The sequence below is a fragment of the Carcharodon carcharias genome, chromosome 6 (genome assembly GCF_017639515.1).
Source record: "Carcharodon carcharias isolate sCarCar2 chromosome 6, sCarCar2.pri, whole genome shotgun sequence".
Taxonomy (NCBI): Eukaryota; Metazoa; Chordata; class Chondrichthyes; order Lamniformes; family Lamnidae; genus Carcharodon; species Carcharodon carcharias.
Genome location: NC_054472.1, coordinates 27,368,390 through 27,383,138, shown reverse-complemented (window position 1 = coordinate 27,383,138; position 14,749 = coordinate 27,368,390). Strand labels below are relative to the sequence as shown.

General features: G+C 40.6%; 1 protein-coding gene across 2 annotated transcripts in view; it reads left to right on the top strand.

The window, feature by feature from the left end:
- rttn (rotatin) overlaps positions 1-14,749 on the top strand; it is a 218,535-nt gene that overhangs the window by 164,187 nt on the left and 39,599 nt on the right. For both annotated transcript variants that reach the window (XM_041190273.1, XM_041190274.1), the window contains one exon: positions 1,850-2,048. In XM_041190273.1, the coding sequence (XP_041046207.1) occupies positions 1,850-2,048 (199 nt within the window). The remainder of the gene's footprint in view (positions 1-1,849; positions 2,049-14,749) is intronic.

Genomic DNA, 14,749 nt, shown 5'->3' with positions numbered 1-14,749 from the left:
GCATATCCATTTGCACATCTGTTGTCCTTCGATGAGAGCTGCAATTGCTCAACTTTGCATTCCCAACACCTATCTAATAGCACCGCAGAGTCCCAGCCAGCTCCACCTCTTGTCATACACTCCACACCCAGCAAGTACTGAATTGTGCCTCTATCTCAATCTGGCAACTTTCAAAGTCACTCCAGGTTCAGATTTTTCAGCTCTGCATCCTGATCACTGCAATATCAAAAGGCGCATCTGCAGTGGCTCTCCAAAGACTGACATTAAATGTTGGCCTAATTTTCACAAGCTGTACATCTGAGTTGCTGAAATAATCAAAACAACCATGTAACATATTACAGAACTGATAAACTTTAAACATTTATAATCTTCAACATTGGTCAAGCATATGGCCTACAGAAAACAATCATCTCATACTTCTTCCAAGAGGAGATTGGTAATAACTTGGCAAATGTCAACACAGATCTCGGAATTGTAAATTGTACTGCAAAGTGTCAGCAGTACTGTAAAAATATGTAATACAAATCTCCGCAGAAAATTAAGAGCATTATAGTTTGTAACTGGAGAAGGTCTGAAAGCCAAATGGAAAGGTAGAGAAAAAGTGGAAGACAGTAAAAAAAAAAGAAATTAAGCTTGCATTTTAACTCAGCAGAAGTTGTGTGGGTGGAGCCATGTGGGAGGATTCTAACCCTTCAGTTCCCATCTGATGCCTGAGAAATTTTAACTTTAGGACCTTCTGTGCATGATGACCATCATGCATTTGTGCACAAATTAGGCAAGTTTGCCCCAGCTGACTGGCAATTGGGAGTGGGGTTTTGGATGGCAGGAGACCACAGCCAGAGACTCTAGAGGAGTGCTACCAGGCAATCAAATGTGTAGAGGGGGTGTGGGGGGAAGGTGGTCTCAGGGACATATCATACTAAGGGGAGGGAATCGTGAGGTAAGAAGGGCCCAAGGTTTCCTTTTGGGGCCTGGAGGAACACACACAATCCTCCTGGTCCATGTGGAAACCAAAAAAAATGAAGTAATATTTCTGGGTCTGCTCCAGCCCCAGATCCTCTTGTCAACTGGCTGACCCAGCAAAGAAGCCATGACAGCTTCCCTCCAAGGTCTCGGGTAAAAATTGTAACCCGGCCCTTATGAAAATGTTGGAACTTGACCTGTATTTTTAAAACAGGACCCTGCTTCCTCCTAGCAAGTGTCCCACTGACTGCTGAAATAAGATGGTTCTCTGAAGAGTCATATAGACTCGAAACATTGGCTCTGTTTCTTTCTCCACACATGCTGCCAGACCTCCTGAGTTTTTCCAGCTTTTTCTTTTTAGTTCAAATTATAATGCCCCATTCAAATGATGGCAGCAGGATCAGCGATGTGAATTGCTGCCCCAATCTTAACTGCCCCACTACCCAGCTCCTTAGTTGTATTATAATTTTAACAGGCAAGTTCTACACTATTGTCTGCTACTTTTAAATGTGCAGCTTTTCGTTATTATAATTATCAAATTCAACACCGATGAAGAAAAATGTTTGGAAATTCTGTTGCCTTTATCGCTAATACATTAATAGACGAATTAATGCTACAAGAATCACAAAGCAAGCTAGTTTTGACCTTGCCTAGAAAGCAGCCCTTTACTTGATATTCTCTTGCCCTCTTCTTCATTTGAAGATAATGCAGCTAGAATTAGAGTGTCTGACCTCTTAGTAACTCCACCTTTGCTTTAAGGCAATGTTACTCAACTATCTTGATAATTCATGCTCATCATAGTCAAGAAATGTCTAGCTAATGAGGTATTGTTCGTTGTCAAATGTTTTCACTGCTAATTTCATTTTAGCTATTTTTCTTCATTTAGGCCAGAGTGACTCAGAAGCTACACAATCTCTGCACAGTAAGAATTCCCATGTTTCTGATCCTCCATTAGAGCAATGTGCAGTCATTACCCTTCACTTCTCATCAGCTCTCTGCGGCTTACTTGGTAATCTACTGGCTACAATTCCAGAAGATACATTAACTGCAGTCAAGCAAAACCAGCTTCTTGCAGCTTTCCATGGGTAGGTAATCTTGTATAACAATGTTTGGAAATTGTTGAAGGATGGTAATGTTCTCTTGTTTAAGACTACAGGGGATATTTCTCCAGAATTTGCTGGAGCAGGGCATCTTGTCACGTGTTCCATTTTTATTGAAAGTGCAAGCTGATAACTTATTAGTGCAATGAGGCAGCTGGAATCTTGGTGAACAATGGAAGCAACAGTCTATCTCCTTAATCAATGAGAGCTAAGGATTGAGAAGAAACAGAGGAAGCACAAGAGAGTATAAATGAAACTGGATGAATTAAAATTAAATCAGATACAGAACAAGAAATATAGAGAAGGAAATAAGAGACTGAGAGAAAAAAGGAAAAGTGAGAAAAAAAAAATTAACATTATAATGCTAGCAATTTCTAGCAACAATTTATTACCTGGTGGGTTGAAACTCCAGTTTAAGTTATTCCCTTTCTAGATTGGAGAGGTTAATTTCCATTACAGGAGCATAAATCTCATTATTAAAATATTTCATCGTTTTCAAAGGTCCTTGCTCTGTTCAGTAGCAGCCCTAACTTTATGATGTGTTTAATTGGCATTTCATGTGCACATGTGGTAACCTCATGAAACTTGAGAGGAATTTGAGGATGAGTTGATGTTTTTATGGCGGAAGGGTGCAAATTGTCCAGCAACTTGTGACAATTCACATGCAGAGTGCATTTCTTCCTCAGCACAAGTTGCTGGGCATTCCACACATCAAAAACAGCAAACATCATTAAACTAATGATTTTTTTGGCAGAAAGCACTGAATCCATGTTAGTCAGCCAGCCATATATAGGACTGAGCTCTCTCTTAGAAAATAACTGAGATGACCATCTAATAAAGGTAACACAGGCCAATTTTTGTGATGGGAAAGAAACTCAAAACTAGTCAGCAGCAATGAATTATATACAACCACAATCTGTAACCTGAAATAAAATGGAAAATGCTAGAAAGTTCTGCTTTTAACAATCTGTAACCTCATGACCCGGCATATCTCCCACTTTACCATTACCCTCAAGCCGGGGATCAACCCTGGTTCAATGAAGAGTACAGGAGGGCATGCCAGGAGCAGCATCAGGCATACCTAAAAGTGAGGTCTCAACCTGGTGAAGTTACATCACAGGACTACTTGCATGCCAAGCAGCAAAAACAGCATGCAATAGGTAGAGCTAAACAATGTCATAACCAAAAGATTAGATCTAAGCTCTGCAGCCCTGTCACATCCAGTCGTGAATAGTGATGACAACTAACAGGAGGGGGCGGCTTCACAAATATCCCCATCCTCAGTGATGGGGAGCCCAGTGCAAAAGGCAAGACTGAAACACTTCCAGCAATCTTCAGCCACAAATGCCGAGTGGATCTTGGCCTCCTCCTCAGCATCACAGATGCCTGTCTTCGGCCAATTCAATTCACTCCACATGATATCAAGAAACAGCTGAAGGCACTGGATATTGCAAAGGCTATAGGCCCTGTCAACATTCCAGCAATATTACTGAAGACTTGTGCTCCAGAAGTAGCTGCGCCCTTTGTCAAGCTGTCCTAGCACAGCTACATCATTCTGGCAGCTACCCGACAATGTGGAAAACTGCCCAGGTATGTCCTGAACACAAAAATCAGGACACATCCAACCCAGCCAATTACCGACCCATCAGTACTCTCGATCATCAGCAAAGTGGTGGAAGGGGTTGTTGACAGTGCTATCAAGCGGCACTTACTCAACAATAACCTGTTCACTGAAGCTCAGTTTGGCTTCCACAAGAGCTGCTCAGCTCCTGACCTCATTACAGCCTGATCCAAAAAATGGACAAAAGTGCTGAACTCCTGAGGTGAGGTGAGAATGACTGCCCTTGAAATCAAGATAGCATTTGACCGAATGTGGCATCAAGGAGTCCTAGCAAAACTGAAGTCAATGGGAATTGACAGGGGGCTGGGTTGAGCCGCCCAATGGTTAGAGTCATACCTAGCACAAAGGAAAAAGGTTGTGGCTGTTGGAGGTCAATGGGAGTTCCTCAGGGTAGCATCCTAGGTCCAACCATCTTCAAATGCTTTATCAATGACTTTCCTTTCATAAGGTCAGAATTGGGAATGTTCACTGATGATTGTACAATGTTCATCATTTGCGACTCCTCAGATACTGAAGTAGTCTATGCCTATATGCAGCAAGACCTGAACAACTTTCAGGCTTGGGCTGATAAGTGGCAAGTAACATTGAGCGCCCCAAGTGCCAAGCAATGACCCTCTCCAACATGAAAGAATCTAACCATCGCTCCTTGACATTCAATGTCATTACCATCATTGAATCCCCCACCATCAACATCCTGGAGGTTACCATTGACTAGAAACTGAACTGGACCAGCCATACAGATACTGTGGTTACAAGAGCAGATCAGAGGCTGGAAATTCTGTTGAAAATAACTCACTTCCTGACTCCCCAAAGCCTGTCCACCATCTACAAGGCACAAGTCAGGAGTGTGACGGAATACTCCCCACTTGCCTGGATAAGTGCAGCTTCCACAACACTGGAAGCTTGACACCATCCAGGACAGCCTACTTGATTGGCACCCCATCCACCACCTTCAACATCCATTCCCTCACCACTGACACACAGTGGCAGCAGTATGTGCCATCTACAAGATGCACTGCAGCAACTCACCAAGGCTCCTTCAACAGAACCTTCCAAACCTGTGACCTTCGACCATCTAGAAGGACAAGGGAATCAAATGCATAGGAATACTACCACCTGCAAGTTCCCCTCCAAGCCCCACACCACCCTGACTTGGCATTATATCGCAGGACTTCCACTGTTGCAGGGTCAAAATCCAGGAACTCCCTTCATAGCACTGTGGGTGTGTACTACTCTACATGCACTGCAGCGGTTCAAGAAGGTAGCTCACCACTATCTTCTCAAGGGCAATTAGGGATGGGTAATAAATGCTGGCCTAGCCAGCGCTGCCTACATCCCATGAAACAATTTTTTTTCTAATGGGAACAAATGGCAATCCTGCAGGGGAGTTTTCGTTGGAGGCAGACAGATTTTAACAGCCAGAAATAGAAACAGAAAATGCTAGAAACACTGCAGGTCTGGCAGCATCTTTGGAGAAACAAACAGAGATCATGTTTCAGGTCCATGACCTTTCATGAACCTGAAACATTAACTCTGTTTCTATCTCCACAGATGCTGCCGGACCTGATTAATTCCAGCATTTTCTATTTTTTATTTGATTTCTAGCACCCTCAATATTTTGCAACTGTTTTAATAGCCAGATATCATTTCATTGCCACTGGTCACTTGCTCACCCGTTATGTCCAGAAGGATGGGGGAATCAAAGATTGGTCACGTGCCAACGCCAAGACAGGTTAAAATTCCCATGGTGTCTTGATTCAAATAACTTAAATTTGGAATTTGCATCCACAGAACAGTTTTTGATATAAAAAGTATTTTCTATATTGTACTGATTCATCCTATTACCTCCAATTGATTGATGGTTTTCAGAGATAATATTTTTAAATATATCAAATGAAATTTATGCGCTCTACTGTTTATCCACATTATTCTATCCATATGTACGACCAAATTTCTCGTAACAGACATTGTGATCAAAATTATTTTTCCATCCCCCATTACTGACAACTGTTTTCATCTGGATCAAATTGATAGGCAGTTGGCTAATTTGGCATGCTGAGGGGATCAAAGTATCCTCTTGTCTTGTAATAATCAGATATTGGACAACCTCAGAGGAAAAGAGATTCTCTGAGTGCAAGCACTGATGTATTAAAAGCAGGTATTACAGCAACACAGGAGCTCACGGTCTTGGGAGTAATGAATTAGCATAACGCACAAGACAGTCAGGATTAAATGGGTCATTTTCAGGTCGGAAAGACATAACTAGTGGAGTACCACAAGGATCAGTCCCAGGGCCTCAATTATTTCCTATCTATATTAATGACTTGGAGGAGGGGGCAGAATGTAATGTATCCAAATTTGCTGATGATACAACAATAGATGGAAGGGTATGTTGTGATGAGGACAGAGGGAATCTGCAAGGGGATATAGACAGGTTGAGTGAGTGGGCAATAACTTGGAAGATGGAGTTTAACGTGGGAAAGTGTGAGGTCACGGCAGACTATTATTTAAATGGAGAGAGACTCCAAAAAAAGTGCGCACAGAGGGATCTGGGTGTTCTTGTGCGTGAAACACAAAGTTAGCATGCAGGTGCAGCAAATAATTAAAAAGGCAAATGGAATTTTGGCCTGTATTGCTAGGGGGTTGGAGTTTAAAAATAAGGTAGTCTTGTTACAACTGTGCAGGGTGTTGGTGAGGCCGCATCTGGAGTACTGTGTACAGTTTTGGCCCCTGTATTAAGAAAGGACTGGCATTGGAGGCAGTTCAAAAGAGATTCACTAGGCTGATTCTTGGGATGTAGGGGTTGACTTTTCAAGAGCGGCTAAACAGGTTAGGCCTTTACTCATTAGAGTTTAGAAGGTGAGCGGCGAAGTTATTGAAACGTACAAGATTCTGAGGGGGCCTGACAGGGTAGATGTTGAGAAGATGTTTCCACTAGTGGGGGAATCTCGAACTAGGGGACATAGTTACAGAATAAGGGGACACTCATTTAAAACTGAGCTGTGAAGGAATTTCTTTTCTGAGGGTTGTGAATGTCTGGAATTCTGGAGTTGTGGAGGCGAGATCACTGAAAGTGTTTAAAGAGGAGGTAGATTTTTGAAATATCGGGGAGTTGACTGTTATGAGGAGCTGAAATATCAGGGAGTTGAAGGTTATGAGGAGCTGGCAAGAAAGAGAAGTTGCTGCCTGGGGCAGATCAGCCATGATCTTATTGAATGGTGGGGCAAGCTTGAGGGGCTGAATGGGCTACTCCTCCTGTTTCTTATGTTCTTAACAGTAGGTTAAAATATTTCTTTATGTAGGCTACTTTAATGACAAAGCTGAGCTGTTAATTGCATCTACCAGTCCCTAGTATTAGTTTCAAAGATCAGATAAAACAGAGTGCTTCATGATGCAATAGAAATGTGTTACATTTATTGTAATCTTATAAATCTAAAAAAATGTTATGTAGCAACTCCATTAGCTTGTCCCCATCCCTTACAAATCATCCAAGTGTTACGGACAAGAGGGGTTTAATTTAAACAACCCTGATTTCTCCTCTCACCACCCGTCCATGTTTTGGTTTTGATTTTCCCCTTTATAAGTGGTGGCATATTTCCCAAACCCATAGTTTTGGTATAATCTATTTCTATTAATTAGCCCACATCAAACTTGAGATGGGGTATACTCAGAAGGTTAGTTTATTCTCACACACACTCAAAACACAGAAGGGAGGTGTCGCTATTTAGCCCCCTGTGCATTCAAACAATAAATGAGGGATAAAGAAAGAGATTTACAAGGCAAAGACCACAACATAAAGAATTATTGTTCCATATGAGCCCAGAATCAAAATCCACTGTATTCCTGTGTATTCCTTCACAGAGGTCAGTAGGCTGAAAACTGAGGCTGCATAATTCACTTTTACGGCAGAGATGACTTCTACAATGAGTGATGCAGTGATGAATTGGTCTTGCAGGCAATAGTGTAGAAGGTCAGCAGAAGTTACAGTAGAAACATTGTAGATGGGGGCCAGGCATTCAAACCTGAACCGAGCCCTTGTCCTGGGCTGCTACTTGCTAGATGGAAGATGGCAGACTGAGCTTTGCAGCTCCACAAGGCAGTTTCGCAGGTGCTTCTGGCTATGAGGGTCATGTCACATGACTCCAACCTCTCCACTTTGGCTTTGACAAGGGTGTATATTCCTTTGTCTGGGTTCCTGAAATGTTAATGTTCCAACTATTAAGAATTTGAAAGGAGATTGCAGGGTCCTTTGCCCTAGCAGACTAGGAGACTCCGGTGGCCTGGCCTGGATTATGAAATGTAGATGGCCTTCGCATCATTCCCTTTGAATTTGGTCTCTACAGCCCACGAGGCCTTTCAGAGATAACGAAGTGCCCACTTCTCTGATACTACCAAAAGTTCATTTTGTTCAGGGTTGCAGGCAGACATAGCTTCAGTCTTTTTATAGCCTTTGTCCAGTTTTTTAAATTTTAGAAATTGGCCATGATATATATATTTCATAAAAACATGGTGTGAGGTCCTAGCTGGTTACAAGTGTTTACCTATTTCTTGCTTTACAAATGCAGCTGCAGGAAAACAGGTGTATGTCACTCCCAGGATGCCCAGACCTAATACAAAAACAAAGACCTGCAGTGGCTGGAATTCTGAAATAAAAATATAAAACACAAGAAATACTTGGTGGACCTGGCAGCATCTGTAAAGAATAAAACTGAAGTAACTTCTCAGGTCGATAACCTTTCAAATAAAAAATATTTTGATTGATGAGGGTCAGAGAGGGGAAGGTTAGGAGGGATCTTGAAGCTGTGAAGTCACCTTGAAGTTAGCTCTTTCTTGGTCCACAGATGCTGGCAGACGTGATGAGCATTTGCAGCATATTTTGTTTTTATTGCACCAGAACTATCATGGCAAACTAACCTCTTGTCATAGTTGAAACTAGACAAGTAGTGCAGCAAAACAATGATGTTGAGGTTCTACAAACAGAATAAATGATACCTCACTTGCTTTTTCTCTCCAACATTTGTACAAAACCAGTCAGATGGAGTTGTTACGGATGCTGAGCACAATAACAATCAGTACATTCTTCTAACTCCTCCTGATTCTGTCATGGTTCAGGCCAACTGAGACCTTAATGGGCAATTCTCCACGCTCTTAAGCACTAGGAAGAGAACCTTAAATATACCTGTGGTGATTTCCACTACCTACGGAGGAAGGTGAGCTCAGGAAGTTTCAACCAATTTCACAGACCAGCATATTTTTGGGGGTGCATCGTTTTGATTGTTTTCTCCAATGAAAGAAAACTCTGGCTTTGTGTGGAAGTCAGTGTCACCCCATCCACCTTTTCTTTCATAGAAAAAAATTACTAGCTGTGCAGCAGCACTTCATTGTATCACTACCACTAGAAGTCTGAAATGAAGCCTTTATTTTGTTGAACGTATCCCAGCCATGTCTGCCCTATCCACTTTGCTTCAACATATGAGGTATTTTTTAATTTAAGGCAGCGTGTGAAAATATTGTCACTGAGGTAAACCAGCTACTTTAGAAGACTGAAATCACGACTTTCCGGCAGCCAATCAATGACCTGCACAACAGTATATTTTCTGCTACATTACAATCTGATAATTAATCTTGTTCCTTCCTTACTCCCCAAGACCTTCCACATGCTGATACACCTAGAATCAAGCCTTAGGAGCCAAGAAGAACCAACTGATCCATTTCTATGCTCTTTATTTACCCGTGCATGGTGTTGGAAGGTCACTAGACTAGTCCAAGACAATGAACCATTCACTAAAAGTCTGCTAGTAGTCACAGCACAAGAACAGAGGAGCAGTTTTGAATCATGTATCAAATGGATCTTATTCCATGTTAGATCCTACTAATTCCATGCTGCTCTTCAGTTGTTAAGTAAGGCCTACAACCAAAATAGCATGACTACCCAGATGTGGTTGTGCCCCAATCATAAGTACCATGAAGTGCTTTTAAAATCCCCCACCACCAAGTGCTGGGTCTAATGCCTGGTCTCCACCTACCTCTCACCCCTCTCCGCCTTCCCTTTTCCCCTTCCTGCTTCCTTCACAATACTATTCTCGGTCCACTTATTCCCCTACCTTCCAACTGTGCTTGCACCAAATGTTGTTCTCACCCTTGATTATTTCCCTGTTCAACCCCACTGATGAATGACCAGAGGTAAATTTACTTTAGAAGAGTTTTTTTAATTCAAGCCCAAGTTGATATTTTAATATGAAGCTTTTTTTTTCTTCTTCTCATTGCACTCAAAACTCCTTGTTCACTTTAAACTTCTCTCTTATTAATATGGAAGTGGCAATTATGTTTCATCAGTTTCATGCTTGGTACTGCTGCAGCTGCAAGCTCGAGACATTGCTGCAGTTACAGCCTCTGACATTGATTTGTGGAGTAGCCCAGGATCATAAATTCCTGTTGCTTAAGGAGCAACGTAATGACACCTTTCGCAAGCTAGGCTGCTCTAAAGAAATAAACAAAATTGTCTAAGCAAAGATGTTAACAGAGAAGGATCCAAACATATGAGTTGTATTGCCAGAAGAACATTTTCATTTTAGATTTGTTTTGCAGTAATTGCCTGTCAAAAGATATTCTAATTAAGGATATTGGTCCTTGTATTCCCACTGTATTTGCTCTGTGAACAGTAGAAACAGATTATTATACTTTGCATTGACTCAAACATTATAAAGCATGACTCAGACCATGAATTAATGTATTTTTCCTTTCTTCCAACTTTTTTATTAACACATTGACAATCATTTACAAACAGTTATCTGTAACCTTGATCTCTGCTGTTTGCTGCCATAAGGATGACTAATCGTGTGTCACAATTGGCTGGAATTACAGGATTTGTCTTCTGGTCCTATGGGTTTGAATTTGCTATGTACATTTTGAGTTGAAGGCTGTCATGGCCATTGGGAGTAAAGCCATTAACATCATTTGGCACAATTATTCTTATATTCCTTGGGTCAGGTAGTTATGTGTTGAGGCGCTAGTCCAGGATTTGAATACACAATCGAGGCTAGCACTTAATACAGTACTGAGGGAGAGTTGCATTGCCAGAAATGCCATATATCTGATGAAATGCTGAACTTTGGTTTTTCAGGTGGATATAGTTAACCCCTTTAAGCGAAGAACAGAGGGTTCTCCTACTGTCCTGGCCTACATTTATCCCTCAACTGACAAAACTAAGACAAATTAATTGACTATTTAACTCATTGGTGTTTGTGGGGCTGTGTGAAAGTTGGCTGTCATGTTTGCTTACATTATAGCAATGAGTATTCATTAAAAGTATCTCATTCTTTGATGAGCTGTGAACCTCTTTGGAACATCCTGAGGAAACAAAATGTGCTATAATCAAGATGCTGATCTGTAGTTCTCAATTTTATTGTGTGTTATAAATCTTTAATGCACTGCCTGTCAATCAGAGAGGAACCGTCTATTTAATAAACAATTAAATAATTTAGAAAAGTTATTTGCTGGAAAATATGAAGTTTCAGTGGAGTTATCAATTCTTTCATATGGATATTGTTGTGCAGTGATTCAAAGGTATAGTGATACTTGATGTTCAAAGTGTAGCAACAATTGCTGGTTTTCAGTGCATCCCAATGAATAAATTTCTGATTGAAACTAAAAGTATAGATAATTAACGAGAAAAAAAGTTAAAACTGTTATTAATTAAAAATCTAATCTCAGTTCAGATGTAATCACTGCTGGTTAACCATTATCATTGAGAGTAGCAAGGGGAAATGTGGGCCTATTAAATACAGATGAAAGGAAACGGCAATTTTTTAATCTATTTTCACAGTGGTGGAAGACAACAACAAAACAAAGGAACCTAAGGATAAGTCAGAGGAGAAATTGAATGAATTTAATATAAGTTTTTAAATATAGTAATGAAGAAAATAATGGGATTTGTGATGAACAATTCTTTCATTAGCTGAGGGATATCAAGACATATGGATCAAAATGAATAAATGAATTTGAGGTACAGATTAGCCATAATCTGATTGAATGGCAAGACTGGCTCAAGGGGCTGAATGGCCTATTCCTGTTCCTATATAACAGGAAATAATGTAACACAGACAGAAAGTACTTGCAGAGATTTTAATTTAAGTATCATCAGAAGCCTGACAGAAATTCGGTGAGTTTGGTGTAATGTAAACTTTTGCAGCTTGAAAAATTAAAGGTGTCCTGCTTTTCAAGGTCGAGCCAATGAATTATTCAGTTGAATACTAATAAGAAATCTTAATGTTTATCCATAAAATAAATGTTTCAGATTCCAAATCTATAAATTGCAAATATTAAATTATGTTTCTTCAATTAAATTTGACATGGTGTCCTTTCAGTTATTTGTCGACATCTTCAGATTTTTGGCCTTGTATTACGACCCCTGTGGAGCTGGAAAAAAAATCTACACGGAAAAAAAAGAGAATTTTGTTTTGTCAGCCGGTTGCCCCGTGGATGGACACTCACCAATATGCTAACGAGTCAAAAGCAAACAGTTGAGAAATTGATGTAGAGTTTATGTTGGGCTCATGTGTAGTACATGCTCTCTCTGTAAGGAAACACCACATGCCTAAAAAAACTGAGAAAACCTGGATAAGGATTGCAGGAGCCAAGGTTGCAGGTCTCACAGTTATGCACAGGGTGTGCAGCCAAAATCTCTGACCATATCCAGCACAAAGCACAGCTGAGTTTCATGCAGCTTATCCAGCTGTCAGTGTCCTATTCATTAAGGCATTAGTTTGCATGATTGTCTAGCACCAACAAGGAAAAATTCCACACTCCATTATTATGTTAATATGCCTGCCTAGTATTCAACAATTCCCTGGAGTTTTGCAGATGTAGCTCAAGTATCAGATTACCAGGTCTGGCACAGGAGGTTGACTTAACTCCAATTACCTAGTATCCACTGCTTTTCTTGATCCATATTGTTATGCCTTGTGGTTCCCAAAAGTTCAGAATAATCACATAGTTACTGGAGCTTTCCATTGACTATATTTTTCCACATTTCACCATGTGCTGCAGGACAATAAGTTTTGTCTGTGACATCTTTTGGTTATCTCCACCTATCACTGGCCCTCTATCCAGCTCTACTTGTCCCACACCCCCCTTAAACCAGCTTATATTTCACCTCCTTTCTATTTTTACTTAGTTCTGTTGAAGAGTCATACGGACTCGAAACGTTAACTGTGTTCCTCTCCGCAGATGCTGTCAGACCTGCTGAGTTTTTCTTGGTATTTTTGTTTTTGTTTTGGATTTCCAGCATCCGCAGTTTTTTGCTTTTATCTTAGGACAATAAGTTGTTACTTTGGGGCTGACTGTAGTACAGTAGTAAGTGATGTGGCACTCAGGATATACATGTGTAGCTGCACATGACAATATAATTCTATATGATTTTGGAATAATGTAACCTATGTTAATCACCCAGACTTGGTTGCGTGGGGCACAATTTCAAAATTTGCAGATGACCAATTAATTATCTAATAATTTCACAATTTTAGAGGCCTTGCAGTCATTGGAGAAAGACTAGGAAGAGCAGGAGACAGTTTTCTCCTTTGCTGTCTGGTCCCAAAGCACAGTGTTGAATCTAAAGTTGATATCCACAAGAACTTTTAGTTACTGATAAGGATTAGTGATTGGGCTAGAAACCCAGTGTATCTTCCCATGAAAACACTTAACTCCTCGTCTTTCATTATACCACATAGATGGTCAGCCGCCACCATATTTCATAACTTGTCCAATAATTCTCAAGTGCAATTAGGGATGGACTTAGCCACGACACCCACATCTCAAGAAAAAATAAAGAAATTCAAGCTAGTGGGTAGAATGTTGCAGATCCCCAATGAAGTGGGAGAAAATAAGGGGAATGGAGTACAACAGCTCCACTATGGAGCTAGCATTTGCATGAGATAATGGGCCAAATGCACACCTTCTGTACTGAAATTTCAGTAATTCCATGGTGCCATCCATACATCATTAGACTTTAATAGAATGTGTGACAGAAATGAGCATACTTCAGTCCCCTTTCATGTTATAATCTCAACTATTTCTACTTGGATTTGGAGTAAACAACCTGGATAAAATCCAGAATTAGACCACACATTTCCACACCTTCCAGTCTCATGAATGTCAGAAGAAGTACTAGATTGAAGAGAGAAAGCTAGAAATGTGGACAATGTGTTTAAGGAGTTTATGAGAGCATGTGACACAAACTGCAAGGGAACTAACATAAAGGGAGTGTGAAAAAGTCAAAGCAAGACATAACAATGGGAAAGCTCCAAAGGGAGAGGGTAAGATATACAGGGGGGAAAAAATCAGAGAAGAGTTGAAGATAAACTCTGAGATAAAGATGGCAAGCAACCTGTATTTTGAGATTAATCAGACAAATAAGGAGAGAGATACGGAAAAAGTTAGTGAGTAGAAACTAGGCAGAAAAGGGAAAATATTATGTTTTGGTCATGAACGAGTGCCAAAAGTGTAAACATATTTTTTGTATTTGCTTTAAAATTTGTTATCCTATGCCGGCATGTACATTTTTTTTGTTGTTCATGAGTTGTGAGCATTGCTGATGTGGCCAACATTTGTTGCCCATCCCTAATTACCCTTGAGAAAGTGGTGGTGGTGAGCTGCCTCCTTGAACTGCTGCAGTCCAGGTGATGTAGGTGCACTCACTGTGCTGTTCGGAAGGGAGTTCCAGAGCTTTGACCCAGTTACAAAGAAGGAATAAGAATATAGTTCTAAGTCAGGCTGGTGTGTGGCTTGACTGGGAACTTGCATGTCATGGTGTTCCCAGATATCTGCCCTTGATTTTCTAGGTGGTCGAGTTGCTGGTTTTCTGAAGTTATTTTCAAAGGAGATTTGGGGAGTTGCTGCAGTGCATCTTTTATGTGCCAGTGGTAGAGAGCAGAATATTTAAGGTGGTGAATGGGATGCCAATGAAGTGGGCTGCTTTATCCTGTTGAACTTGCGTTTTATTGAGAAACACTCGAGACAGGCAAGTGAAGGGTATTCCATCATAGTTTTGACTTGTGCCTAGTAGATG